General features: G+C 42.7%; 1 protein-coding gene across 7 annotated transcripts in view; it reads right to left on the bottom strand.

The window, feature by feature from the left end:
• LOC133417907 (calcium/calmodulin-dependent protein kinase type II subunit gamma-like) overlaps nucleotides 1–12954 on the bottom strand; it is a 44453-nt gene that overhangs the window by 3631 nt on the left and 27868 nt on the right. For 2 of the 7 annotated variants that reach the window (XM_061706126.1, XM_061706124.1), the window contains 9 exons: nucleotides 9758–9798; nucleotides 9134–9217; nucleotides 6512–6556; nucleotides 6364–6418; nucleotides 6119–6199; nucleotides 2979–3119; nucleotides 1591–1666; nucleotides 1408–1502; nucleotides 389–625 (listed from right to left, as the gene is read on the bottom strand). In XM_061706126.1, coding sequence (XP_061562110.1) covers nucleotides 393–625; nucleotides 1408–1502; nucleotides 1591–1666; nucleotides 2979–3119; nucleotides 6119–6199; nucleotides 6364–6418; nucleotides 6512–6556; nucleotides 9134–9217; nucleotides 9758–9798 — 851 coding nt within the window. In that variant the 3' untranslated portion in view covers nucleotides 389–392. The remainder of the gene's footprint in view (nucleotides 1–388; nucleotides 626–1407; nucleotides 1503–1590; nucleotides 1667–2978; nucleotides 3120–6118; nucleotides 6200–6363; nucleotides 6419–6511; nucleotides 6557–9133; nucleotides 9218–9757; nucleotides 9799–12954) is intronic. The other 5 variants (XM_061706129.1, XM_061706127.1, XM_061706130.1 and 2 more) reach the window with 3 other exon arrangements.

Consider the following 12954-nt stretch of genomic DNA (forward strand, 5'->3'; position numbering starts at 1 on the left):
TTAAAAAACGGGTCAGGGTTTAAAGCTAGGATTAGGGTTTCAAAGTAGGTTTTCAAGAGAGAGTTAGTGTTTCAAGCCAGGGTTTGGGTTTAAAAGCAGGTTAAGGGTTTCAAAGTAGGTTTAGGGCTATGAAGCAGGGTTTCAAACAAGAGTTAAGGTTTCAAGGTAGGGTTTCTGGCCATGGTTAGACATTCAAAGTAGGGTTTCAAGCTAGCTTTGAGGTGTTAAATTCGGGTTTCGAGACACTTAAGGTTTTGAATCAGGATAAGGTTTTAAATTAGAGTTAGTTTTTATTTGTGGGGTGCCCCACATGACCATAAAATGTTTGTGCGCATATAGAGTTTAAGTGCAGCAGCATAACGTGAAGGTAGGGTTCCATGCGCCGTACCTGATCACTGTAGTGGCGCGGCGGGCGCTCCCGAGCAGTGGAAGTGAACGTTGAGCCACTTGCCGTCGCGGCGGTGCCACACGCGGGTCTCCTCTGATTGGCTGGAGCGCGGGCGACCGCCCGAGTCCACGAACTGCGTGAGGCGGATGTACGCGATGCACGCAGCGTCCTCGCCGATCAGGTGCACGTGCGGGTTCAGCAGGGTGGTGTGCACCGGCTTGTTGTTCTTGCTCAGCACTGCGCACAATTGGGCAGACGGGAATCAAACACACGGAACGGTGGTTATTGCTGCTCCCGAGAGAAGCAACTGAACATCAGTACAATGCTCAACAAGAAGGGTGAACAAAGTAGGGTTTCAAGCCAAGGTTAAGCTTTCAAAGTAGGGCTTAAAGACAGGGTTTGGGTTTCAAACTAGGCTTTTGAGACATGGTCGTGATTCAAAATAGGGTTGAAGTCAGAGTTAGGATTTCAAATCGGGGTTTCTAGTCCTTATTAGGGTTTCAAGGAAGTATTAGGGTGAATGAGAGTTTCAGGCTGGGACTAGGTTGTCAAACAAAAGTGAAGGTTTCAAAATTAGGATTTCACAAGGAGATATGGTTTAAAAGCCATAAGTAGGGTATCATGCAAAGGTTTATAGTAGGGTTAGGGTTTCAAATAAGGGTTTCTGGCCAGGGTTGGGGTTTCAGATTAGCATTGCAAGGCGATGCGGTTTCACTCAAGAGTTTCAAATCAGGGTTAGGGCTCAAAAGTAGGGTTTCAAAGGGATAGGGTCTCCAAGAAGTGTTACGCTCCAGGGTTAGGGTTTCAAAGCAGGGTTCAAGTCTGGGTTAGCATTTCATGTTGGGGTTTAAAAATTAGGGTCGCGGCATGTCGGTATTAGGGTTTCAAATCAGGATTATGGTTTTAAATTAGGGCTCGGCATTCAAATTAGGGGTTTGAGTCAGGATTAGGCTTTCAGATGAACATTTCAAGGCGACGGGGTTTAAAGTCAAATGGAAAGCGAGTCCGTTTGTGCTCACAATTTTCAAAGTAGAACTTGTGAAAGTCCATGCCTTCCACCAGATTTCCCAGCGCCTCGGGTTCGAAGGAAGTGAGCCCGGGATCACAAATCCTCCTGCGCGGGCAACGACGACGAATGCAAAGAGATGTGTGAGAATTCAGAGTCGGTAAGAAGTAAAGCCCCAAAGCACACAGTCACTCACGTGTAGGCGTCAAAGTCTCCGTTGTTGATGGCTTCAATCAGCTGCTCGGTGATCTTGATGATCTCCTGCTTGCGGGCTGAGGGACACAGACTGGATCACAAATCCTAACTAGCGCAAACAAATGCTAACAAGGTCCAACACACTTTGCTCCTCGTGAAAACCCACGAAAACCGAGCGAGCGAGTCAAGCTTCAACACGCGACACCTCCTCTGAACACTGTCGCTCTCTCTTTGCAATCTCCGTCTGCTGACTGTCAGTTGGCCTTCGGCTGAGCAAAACTGACAGGGGGCGACACTGTGTACCACAGCTAGACGCCAGCCAATGGCTACAGGAACTGGTCTGAATGCGTACCAAAGTATTCGGACACACGTCAATCCATTACAGCAAGACCCCACTCACAAATGTTGAATTCTGTATGCTTCAAACCAGCTGGGACCAGTTTTGGGTTAACGACGAGAGGGTTTAAAGGAAGGTTTCAAGTCACAGTTAGGATTTAGGATTTAAAACTATTGTTTCAAATCAAGGTTAGGGTTTCAAAATAGATTTAATCCTGGGTAAGCGTTTTAAACAAGGGTTTTAAACATGGCTTTAAGATTTCAAAGTATGATTTTATCCCTGACAGATTACAGATTCAAACAAGTGTTGGGGGTTCAAAGTATGGTTTAGGTTAGACTTTCAAAATATGGGTTACAGACTGGGTTAGGGTGAGAATATAGGTTTTTTTTTTTTGTGTTAGTGTGTCAAAGTGTGGTTTCAAGCCTGGGTTAGAGTTTCAAGTCACAGTGAGGGCTTTAACCAGGCTACCGTTTCAAACAAGGTAAGAGTTTGAAATTATGGTTTAAAATTATGGGTCTGAGTAGAGTGAGTGGTTTTTAACAATATCGCTTAAAACTCGTATTTTTTGTGTGTTTGTAAATTTATGTGCATTTTGATGGGCTGTAATCTGCGACGTTGATGCATCTTGCATCGGCAATTCTCATAAAAATAAGTCGCCAAACAAATAGTTGCTGCAAATTGTTTCGGGTTTGGCTGCATCACTCGGTGTGCAGCATGCTTCAGGGTTTGAAATTAGGATTTCAAGTCAAGGGTAGGCGTTAAAGCCTGGTTTACCATTTGAAATGACCAAGGTTACGGTTTCAAATTCAGCTTTCAAGCCAGGGTTAGCGTTTCAAGTCAAGCCAAGGCAAGGGTTTCAAACCATGGTTTCTAGCCACGTCTAGGGTTTTAAATTAGGGTTCCGAGGTATGGTTTTGACTGTACTGTAGGAGAAGCTCTTGTTTGGCAGTCATTTCAAAGCATGAAATCTTGAGTGCGCATGATGGTGGCCAGCAGGGGGTGGAGTCGGTAGCGGCAGGCAGGCGGTCAGTACGTGTAGGTTGTGTTCTTACTCTGCTTAACGTTGCATTTAGCAGTGGCAGAATTGTTGCCCCCTACTGGAGCGGCGATGGTGACGGCGGGCGCGCAGGACTGTTCAGAGTCACTGTTGCCCGTGCTGTTCCAAGCCATGCGCTTTATATCATGCGGTGGTACTGAAACACACAATGGACGGTCAACACACACAGACACACATAGAAGGATGGACACCAACGAGAGGTTATGGAAATTAGCAAAATGTCAGTCTCATGCAGTTAAAGGCAAAACAAAGATTTTTGTTCGAAACAAGCAGGCACACAGGAGAATCATTCCATCTTTCTATTTTCAATGGTCAATTAAAAATCTAAATGTGAAAAGGGATTGATCATGTTTTTTTTAAAAACTGAAATATGAAACGGAATTTTTTGTTTCCTTTTTATGTGTTGGATTAAGAAATAAAATCTGTCGCTTTTTCATTTTTGTAATTTTGGATTGCCAATTGAAAAAAAACAAACATGATACACAGATTCAGGAGAACAAGATGGCAGCTGGTAGCGGGATGAGTTTGGCTCGGATTCTGATGCTGTGCAAGTCATGTAACTGCTGGCCCTACGCACTCTGCTCTTAATGCTTGGGACGACAAAACAGTGTCCTTTGAGGAGAGTACAGAAGGCAGCATTGGCGTTGCCGGCGGGCAAGGGGGCACTTTTTTGGGGGGGGAGCCTCCGCTGCCGTTTGTTTGGTGCAGGTGTTTCTGACAAGCGGGGAAAAGATTATCAGGGATCTCTTAAGTGTAGAATATAGTGAGTTACACAATACGAACGCACTGGCAGGTTGTCCAATACATGCCAAGAGCAGCAGGTGTCGTTAGAAACCACAAGTACAAGGCCATTTTAGCCAATTGGATGCCAGGCGAAAGTAATTTCCAGGAAAAGACAAACAATAAAAACAATTGCAATTGAAGAATGGGACAATCTATTTTCATTGATCTAAAGCTTTTAGCAGTGGTACCATTTTTCTTTTCGCACCAACACACGATGTAGTAGAAATTAATTTGCTAAATTAGCACTATTTTTGACCAATCTTAAAATAATTTCCATAGCGTCTGTTTCTGTTACAGGTTTAAAATTGGCCTGTGGTGTGGCAATGAGGCTGGCACATTGGTACATGTGGTTATCAAGTCTGAAACTGTCACAAGTTCTGTGTTTGAATCGCTTCCTTCAAAAACACTGCACTCCTAAACAAAAACACTCTAAATTGTCCCTAGTTGTCAATGTGAATGGTTGTTTGTCTATTTGTGCCGTGCAATTGACTGATGACCAGTCCAAGATATATCCTGTCTCTCGCCCAAAGTCAGCTGTGATAAAATCCAGTTCCCTTGATGACAGGCATACTTGGAGAAGATATAATTGAGATATGGAGTCAGCCTAGCAACAAGTGACCACACAGAAAATAGTATTCCTGGGATGTAACCATCCTAAAATGTCTTTCTTGAAAAAAAAGAAGAAAAGAAAAAGACAAATGCATAAAATAAATATTTTTAAACCCAAAAACACATAAATAGAGTAACAGAGGGGTTGGTGGAAAAAGAGATGGAAAAAGTGGGTATGAGAAGGTTCCGGGCACGCGGGTGCAAGGGCAGCGAGGACGTCGTCCAGCTGGAGCTGTCACATTCAGAACAAGAGGGGAAAATGCAGTGATCACACAACACACACTCAAAACACACACACTTCAGGGTTCCCACAGTGGCCCTGATGGCTTTTGCGTGGCTTCAGTTGCTTTCTGTCAGGAGTGTATGCCACAGCTGAGAGTACTCTAGTAGTCTGAGGGTCTCAGCACAACTTTGGCTCTTAATGTCTGTTTTTTTTTTTTTTTTTTTTAAATATCATTTTGAGGCAGCCACAGTTGGTCAAAATTACTTTTAATTACACAATTTGGGAACACGCCGACACCGCCGGAGCGAATTGAGCCTCGACTGGAAGTTCCAATTATTGTATTCCATGCAGAGAAGCAGCAGCACACATGCAAGGGAAAGTGGGCTGAGCTATAAAGTCAATCTCTACATTATTGCTTGACCAAACCAAATAATCACGTTTACCACCAAATTACATTGGGTGAGGATTTTGAACTCATACCTTATTCAAATTGTAGAGTGATCATCAGACTAGTCAGGTTTACTCAACTATCGCATTTGGGTTTTTTTTCATGGAGCTCTCCATGATGACTACAGAATCACGAAAGCCGGAATTGGGCAAACTAAATTGATCACAGGGTTCATACACCTTACCCCTCCAAATCAAGCTAATTTTCAAGCCTGTTATGGTACCTAACAGAAAATGTACAGTATACATTTTACTGCATCACATGAAAGCTGGACTGACACTACTTGGTTCACATGATAATTCAGATTTTTTTGCTGTCGTGAGGCACAATAGAGATATGCATCATTGCAATGTAAATAATAATTTTAAAAAAAACTATATATCTTCAGATAGGAGGAAGGCCTCTTCTTGGATAAAAATTATATGTATCAGATATCTGTCAATGCAAGTGCAGTATAAATGCTCTGAGTGGTGACATTTATATTTCGCAAATAAGACCAAAAACTTAAAAAAACACACCTGCTTTGAGTCTAAAAAGTATAGGCCAATAAATATGGTGTAAATAAGATGTATTAGAGATGGGGTACTGTAGATTTAGCCCAGGTCAACTTAACGCTAACGTTAATCATGTATTACTGTTCACTTCTGCGTTGTTGCTGCCTAGTGTTGACACTTGTGTAGTTATCTACATGCAATTTTGGGCCTCTGCGCATGTTATTTATGTTCCTTTAGTGTAAACAAGAGGAAGTTACTTAAAAAAATAAAAAATACAAAATAAAAAAACAGAGGACTGGCAGTGAATGAGTTTTAAGTTTTAAGCAGCCGTGTGGAACGCTGTGATCAAAATTTTTCCTGAGAATATAAAGTATACAAACGCCAAAAAGCAGTGGGAACCCTCAGCACAGCAGCTTGGCAGGTCAGAGTGAAGGTGTAAGACATCACTGCTGGTGACCGGAGGAAGCTGAGGTGAGAGTTTGGGGGAGGAAGTGAGAGTGTTGGGTGGGAGGTTTAAGGGTTTTAGGGGGCTTGGTTGTTAGCTCCACCGCAAAGCTTCCCGTTTCAAGAAAACTTACTGGCAGGTGAGCTTTGAGGTGAGGGCAGAAGTGGGGGCATCTCCTCAGTGGCGCTACTCTGACTCAGCGCTGAATTGTCCGCTAGAACACACACACGCGCGCACACGTACGCACAATGCAGCCAGACGCACAACATGTACAAACACACTGTCAAGAGCGTGTCTCCACACACCTGCCACCCAAATAGTCACACCTCACTGGTAGGGAGAGCAAATAAAAACAGAGTGAAAAGCAAATGGGAGTACCTTGCCTACCTTTCATTTCTTCCTCATCATTGGTGGCGTTGCTCTCTGTTGAGCCCTGCACAACAACAACAAAAAGGTACAGGCATGACAACATTTGGTCAGAGGTGAGAGAAGCTGCTGTATTTTTCCACGCACACACGCATCTCACCTTGACGCCATCAGGGGGGTTGTGCACCACCGTGCTTTGAGATTCCTGCCATGCAAAAGCAAAACAGTCATTCATGTTCATACTCTCAACATATGTCACGTTTCCACCAAGCTATTCAGTCTGGTATGGATGCACCAAACTTATTTGGGACAAAACACTTTTTGGCACCTTTCCGTGAGGAGTAACAACAGCAGATGGTCAAATGCCTAGCCCTAATTCACGAGGTTTAACAGTATGGCATAAAATCACGATTCTGTACGAACCATGGTTTTACAGTCATGGTTCAGATCTAAAATGAAACCTAAAGCTGCAAACTGCTAGCAGTAAATTCTCCAACAAATGAGTCTGACATAATGTTTACAGTAAAATTTATGATTTCTGATTTGAAAAAAAAACCGCTCCAATCTTTTTGTTTTAGTTAAGTGCAACATCAATAGTTTGTATTCTTTATATGAAAGGGATGTTTGCTAGCCCGAGGTGGAGCTGCAATATATTTGTTTGCGGAGTAGAAGTCGGGCTAGAACACGAGGCAGATCCTTTCCATTACCTAATATGTTCGTGATGTGTAAACACAGTATGCCTCTGTACTGGACCGAAGGTTCTGTGCCGAATAGCCAAAATACATGTGCAGTGGTGTCTTAAAATACAAGTGACCAGACTTATGAGTTTTCTGAGATACGAGCTATCGTTCAGTTGATTTTTGCTATGACTTGCGAGCAAAGATTTGTGCTACATGGCTTCAGCGAAGCAACTCAATTCACTTCACAACAAGAAGCAGTTTGGCCGATAGTAATAATTCTTCAAAAAAAGACTAAGATGTTTATTACCAGTCAAGAGTTGAAGTTTGCATGTAGATCGACAATATAACAATACTCTCAGGCATATATGCCTGATCATTTGCGAAAAATTTGAATGTTTTTTTTTTTATTTTTATTTTTTTAAATTGAAAAACAAATTCCCAAAATATTTGTTGATGTTTTGGGGCGGGGGGTGGAGCTGATTAATAGATTAAAAGTGTTTTGAGTTACAAGCGTCACGGAAGAGGTTGAACTCCTTTTTGAATACACCACTGGACCATTAGACCCTACCTAATTGCGGGCCAAAACACTAAGGTTTCGGCCAACTTTCGAACATGTATTAATTTCTCTCGTCATCACTGTGTTAGTGTATTTGTTTGTTTGCCTTTTCCCCCCTCACAAATATAGTGTTTGTTCTTAAAAACAACAACAACATAAAACATATATATATATATATATATATATATATATATATATATATATATATATATACACACACACACACACACACACACACACACACACACACATATATATAATAAATAAAGAGTCACGCTATTTATGTAGTGGATGCAGCTATTGCCAGCCCGCTTATTAAAAACAAGATGGGGACTTACCCCTTCCAGATCGTATTGTGGTGAACTGAACTGGACCACTTGGTGGAAATGTGCCTTTTAAACACCTCAGTCATAGGTTAATTGGGATTTGACTAAACCGTAGATTTTAGGCAACTGACTTGTCCCACCCCACCCACCTCCCCCTTCCGGCTGTTAAGCAGACCAGATTGCGCATTATATAAGCAAAACGATGCAATGCGTCCTAGTTTTCCAAAAATCACAACATGCTACCACAGTGCAGCAATACAACTAAGGTTTTGCGGGTTACAGAGAGGAGGAACACAGAAACGTGGAAGATGAAGCTAGCTGATGGTAGCAAATGGGTTGTTTATCAAGTTGGATAGAATATATACAGCAGAACACAATACTAATCGGGGTAACACTGTAAAGCAAAAATCAACAGGCATGGTGAGTTGAATCCAGACTACAGTTCTGTGCTGACACGTCATCTTGGAGATCATGCGCCTTTGACATCAAAACGAACATGTGCATCCTGACATTTAAATGTCATCAGTATTCCATGAAGTAAAAAAAAAAAGAAAAATCAATGTGTCACAAATGCTCTTTTTCTGGATGTGTTGATAAATATTACAAAATAAATTTAAAAATCTTGTAGAAAGTCTTCCTAGAAGAGTTTAAGCAACGTGTTCCAATACTTGTATCCATATCCTATATCGATCAAAAAGTCATAGGCCATCATTAGATTTGCTGAAGTGGCAATTATTTTTTTTTTCCTGTTGTTGGAGCTCCAGAGTGAATACCCAGACCGACTCGGAATGTTGACCGCCCAAGAGTGGCCTCAGGTCAGGCACAAATGCTAGAGCTCCAGAGAAAACGCCCATGCCTACTCCGAATGTCGCCCGGCCAAAGATTGCCCCAGGTCAGATACATATGCTCACCAATTTCCTTCCAATTTATAGTTCTTTTTTTTCTGCCCCGAGTGCTTGCTGGTGGCGCTCCAGCGCACAGAAAAGTTCATTAAAAAAAAAAAGATAGCTAGTGGTGGCCTAAGATTTTTCTGTATTGTGCATTTTCAAACACAACTGCACCTCAGTGGGCGAGCCTACAGAGGATAGGTGCAACACATTCTGGATGGCGGATGAACAAGGACGACAAGCAATCACGAACACAAAGATGATGGCGCTATAAACAACTAATGAGGGGGGCGTTAAAATGCAGGGACCAACACTGCGGCGGGCCTACTGTACCATCTGGGCGTTGGTCGCCATGTTGCTGTCTTTCAGGGCATTGATGGCGCTCACTATACTGTTCTTACTGTTGTTGGTGGAAGGCTGGGACGACAACGCAAACACTCAGAGTGAACACACACACAGATTAGAATCATACGCCTTTTAGGAAATGGGGCTAATGTTAGTCAAGGCTCGCAAGCTGTTGAGAGCTAACAGGGCAAATGAGAGGGTGAGTGCCACAGAATGGCCTTTTGATCATCCTTTTTACTGCCTCAATAACTCTCCATGCCTCTACCACTTAACTGCACAGAGACCCCAGGGGCAGGAGGAGGAGGAAGAGAGGTAGGCAGGAGGAGGGGAATGATGCTTAATAGAGATTTATTGGAAAAGAGAACAGCGAAAAAAGGTACCATAAAAAAAATATGAATCTTTAAAAGAGCAAGGACTGATTGTTAATTTGATTGAGTGAGTGGAAAAAAAGAAATCCAATCTCAGGACATGGACTTCTCGAAAGAGTCCACTTAAAATGAGTGGAGATGCGAGCTAAAAACAGAAACAGGAACAATCGACTCAATGAGAATATTTCAAAAGAAAAACGGGGAGGTGTGAGAACATTTCATCATGGTGACAAAACAACCTTACCTTAGCAGAGTCGGATTTCTTGTTGAGTAAACTTTTGCATGCTGTGAAAAGAGGTGTGGGGGGGGGGGGGGGGGGGGTGAGGGAAAAGAGGAGGATAGAAAGGGAGAGAGATGGGCAGAAAATTGAGTTTCACATTTGCCGATGAATTGAACGGTCGACTCTTACGGGGGGAAAGTGTAAAGGCAGCAAACATGGGGATGATGTCAGCTATGTCAAACTTTTTTTTTTTCTTTTCTTGGTTGTACAGTTGGCTAACCTCTGCTAAACCCATTCCTATCATAATCCATTCATCGCCACTTGGGTATACGAGAAGAAACCTGAGCGCAAAGTAAACTTCCTGAATCCATTTCCTGTCCGGAAGGAAGGACCCCCGCAAAACTAAAAGGAGAGCCGTGAGCTGGCTTAATGTATAATCATTGATTTCTCTTAAAGGGCCCTGGTCACCTTTCAATCCACACAGTCTTATGACACACAAAAACAATCTTGTGTTTCTTACCTTCCAGGAGGAAAAGTAGGGTGGTGGTGGTGTGTGCGTGTGTGTGTGTGTGTGCGCGTGTGTGTGTGTGGGAGGGGGGTGGGGATGGGGGTCAGACACAGGAGAACAAAGAAAAGGGGCACAAAGTCAAAAGGTGGCAAAAATAAAGTGAAAAGTCATGCTTTGCTGTTGATACAAAGGCTTTTTTCTAATTAAAAAAAAATCTCAACCCTGTGATGCAGCATCCACAGAAAAACATTCCTGATAACCAGCATCACACAACCCATTTGGCAACATTCAGAATACAGCCGGAAGCCGGGTTCATCCGCTCGCTAAAGTCACCCCTTCACCCTTGCTGCACTTTGTGAAGGTGAGCCAGAAGATGGCGGCGGCAAGGCTGGGTGGAATAGACGGATTTAGAGAGCGGCAGAGACGGCGCCTTCCGAGAACATGCGATAAAATGCATGGAATCTCTAAACGTCGATTGTCCTGACGGTAGTGCAATTTCAGGAAATTATAGCGATGGCGTGCAGAATGACTGCATATGCTGCTTGACTATTAGGCTACAAACTTATATACACTGAAATAATGATGTTCTCATCTCAATTTACTCATAACTGTACTCATGAAATCTGGGCCAATTTAATTTCAGCACAACGCTATTATTTTGTTGTATGAACGGCAACAGGTGGATACACCGGTTAATTGTGCCTTCTGCCATCTAGTAGAAGAGTATGTAATTGTTCTGCCTGTCAATATATGTTGCTGGCATTGAAAGATGAACAAATTATTTGTTGTAAATATTTGTTTTTCGGTCCAATTAAGTAAAATTAGATAATTTCCCGTCGTCTATATTGGAAGAAACTCCCCTCCCAATTCACATTGGCTAACTTCGTTTAAACACTTAAGACATAAACAAACAAAATTATCTTTTGACAAAACATTGCTTGTACCTTTCGTAAAGGTGTTATGCTGACACAGATGAATTCCATTTCCATTATTCATTTGACTAAATCAGAAGTTTCCCGAGTCTTGAATCGAGCGCGTTCGAGCTTAGAGGTTCCACTGTATTTATAACCACACATTCGAGAGGCAGCAAGGCAAAACATCTTCCTGCATGGAACACAATACACAATCGCGCAGCATTGAGGCTTATATAAATAAAGGCAACACGATGCTCAAGCCATCACACCCTGGGCCACAATCTGCAAAAAAGGGTGCAAGGAAGCAGTTACAGTATCAGTGATATTGCAGTGATGATTGACACCATCCGTGGAGAAGGAAATACAAGAGCTAAACAATGGAGAAGAGCTGATGTCACACTTTATATTGACGAGGAAAAAAAACAACAACTTACAAAACAGGCAACTTGGTCCAGGAAGCCCGCAAACCTTTAAAATGGCTTCATAGCTGACAATCAAACCTTCACAAGCACCTCCCGGAATCTCAGCGCACCACTCAGACATTCCCAAAGCAACATCTGCTTCCCTCTTCATGTTTTAATCCACCGCTATACCAACTCTGATTCATGCACAGTGTAGAGCAAAGCAGACCCTCCCATGTGGTAGAGAACAGTGACTGAGAACCTGCTCTTCTCTACACTGTCCTGCACTCAAATCTAATGGAGCCACCATCGGAATCGCCGACCTTCAGAGCACATTCCCACCCTCGGGATGAGGATCATCTGATTTTAGTACTTGCCAATTCAAGGGAAACCATGCCATTGTGTATTCCATGTTGGATTGGAGTAGGGCTGAACGATACATTGCATTGGAGACAGTACTGCGAGACGATAAAATACCATTTTCGACTAGTAACACTATTACTACTACTACTAGCCAGCCGCTAATACGGGCCTCAAAAGTAAAAAAAATCAAGTCAAGGGTAGAGCAACAGATCTTTTGTGTCTTTTTAACACAGCGTTGACTCGTCAACAGACAGACAGACGGGTGTGGCAACCTGATCTTCACCAAGTTCTAACGTTTTCAAACGTTTTGAAGACTCCTTTACCTGGGAAGAACATTTTCCAAGTACGCTCTTATACGAACCCTTAAATATCTATCCATCCATTTTTTATACCACTTATCCTGATTAGGGCTGCCTATCTTAGCAGACTTTGTAAACCCTGCACTGGTCGCCAACCAATCGCAGGGCACACATGGACAAAGAACCACTCACGTTCACATACACACCTATCGACAATTTAGAGTCTTCAATGAACCCTAATGCATGGTTTTGCAATTAGGAAAGAAGCCTGAGTACACAGAGAAAACCCACACAAGCACGAGGAGAATATGCACACTCAACACAGAAAGGAGAAGAGATTTGAACCCCAAAACTATTATACCTGCACTCTACCACCATTCTGCCCAGTCCTCACACACCAAAAATTAAATAAACATTTTACTCCCTACATGTCCATGGAATAATGTTTATATTAAACGCACTTCATATGGCAACACAACTGGGAAAAACAAACTACATGCAGTTCCGAAAAATGTTACATTCATAAAATAAAATGGCAGAAAAGGGAGGACAACAAATCGCAATCTTCATCGTTCAGCCCTAGATCGAAGCATTCCTTCATGGAGGCATGTGTGGTAAGTACTAAAACAGATCACCGGAGAGGGACGGGGGACGAGAGAGGAGAGAATCATTCGGAAGCCCACCTTCCGTTTCACATCTAAAGCTCTCATCCCCAAAGACCCCTCCCCCCTTTCCA

This window comes from Phycodurus eques, chromosome 19, assembly GCF_024500275.1.
Source record: "Phycodurus eques isolate BA_2022a chromosome 19, UOR_Pequ_1.1, whole genome shotgun sequence".
Taxonomy (NCBI): Eukaryota; Metazoa; Chordata; class Actinopteri; order Syngnathiformes; family Syngnathidae; genus Phycodurus; species Phycodurus eques.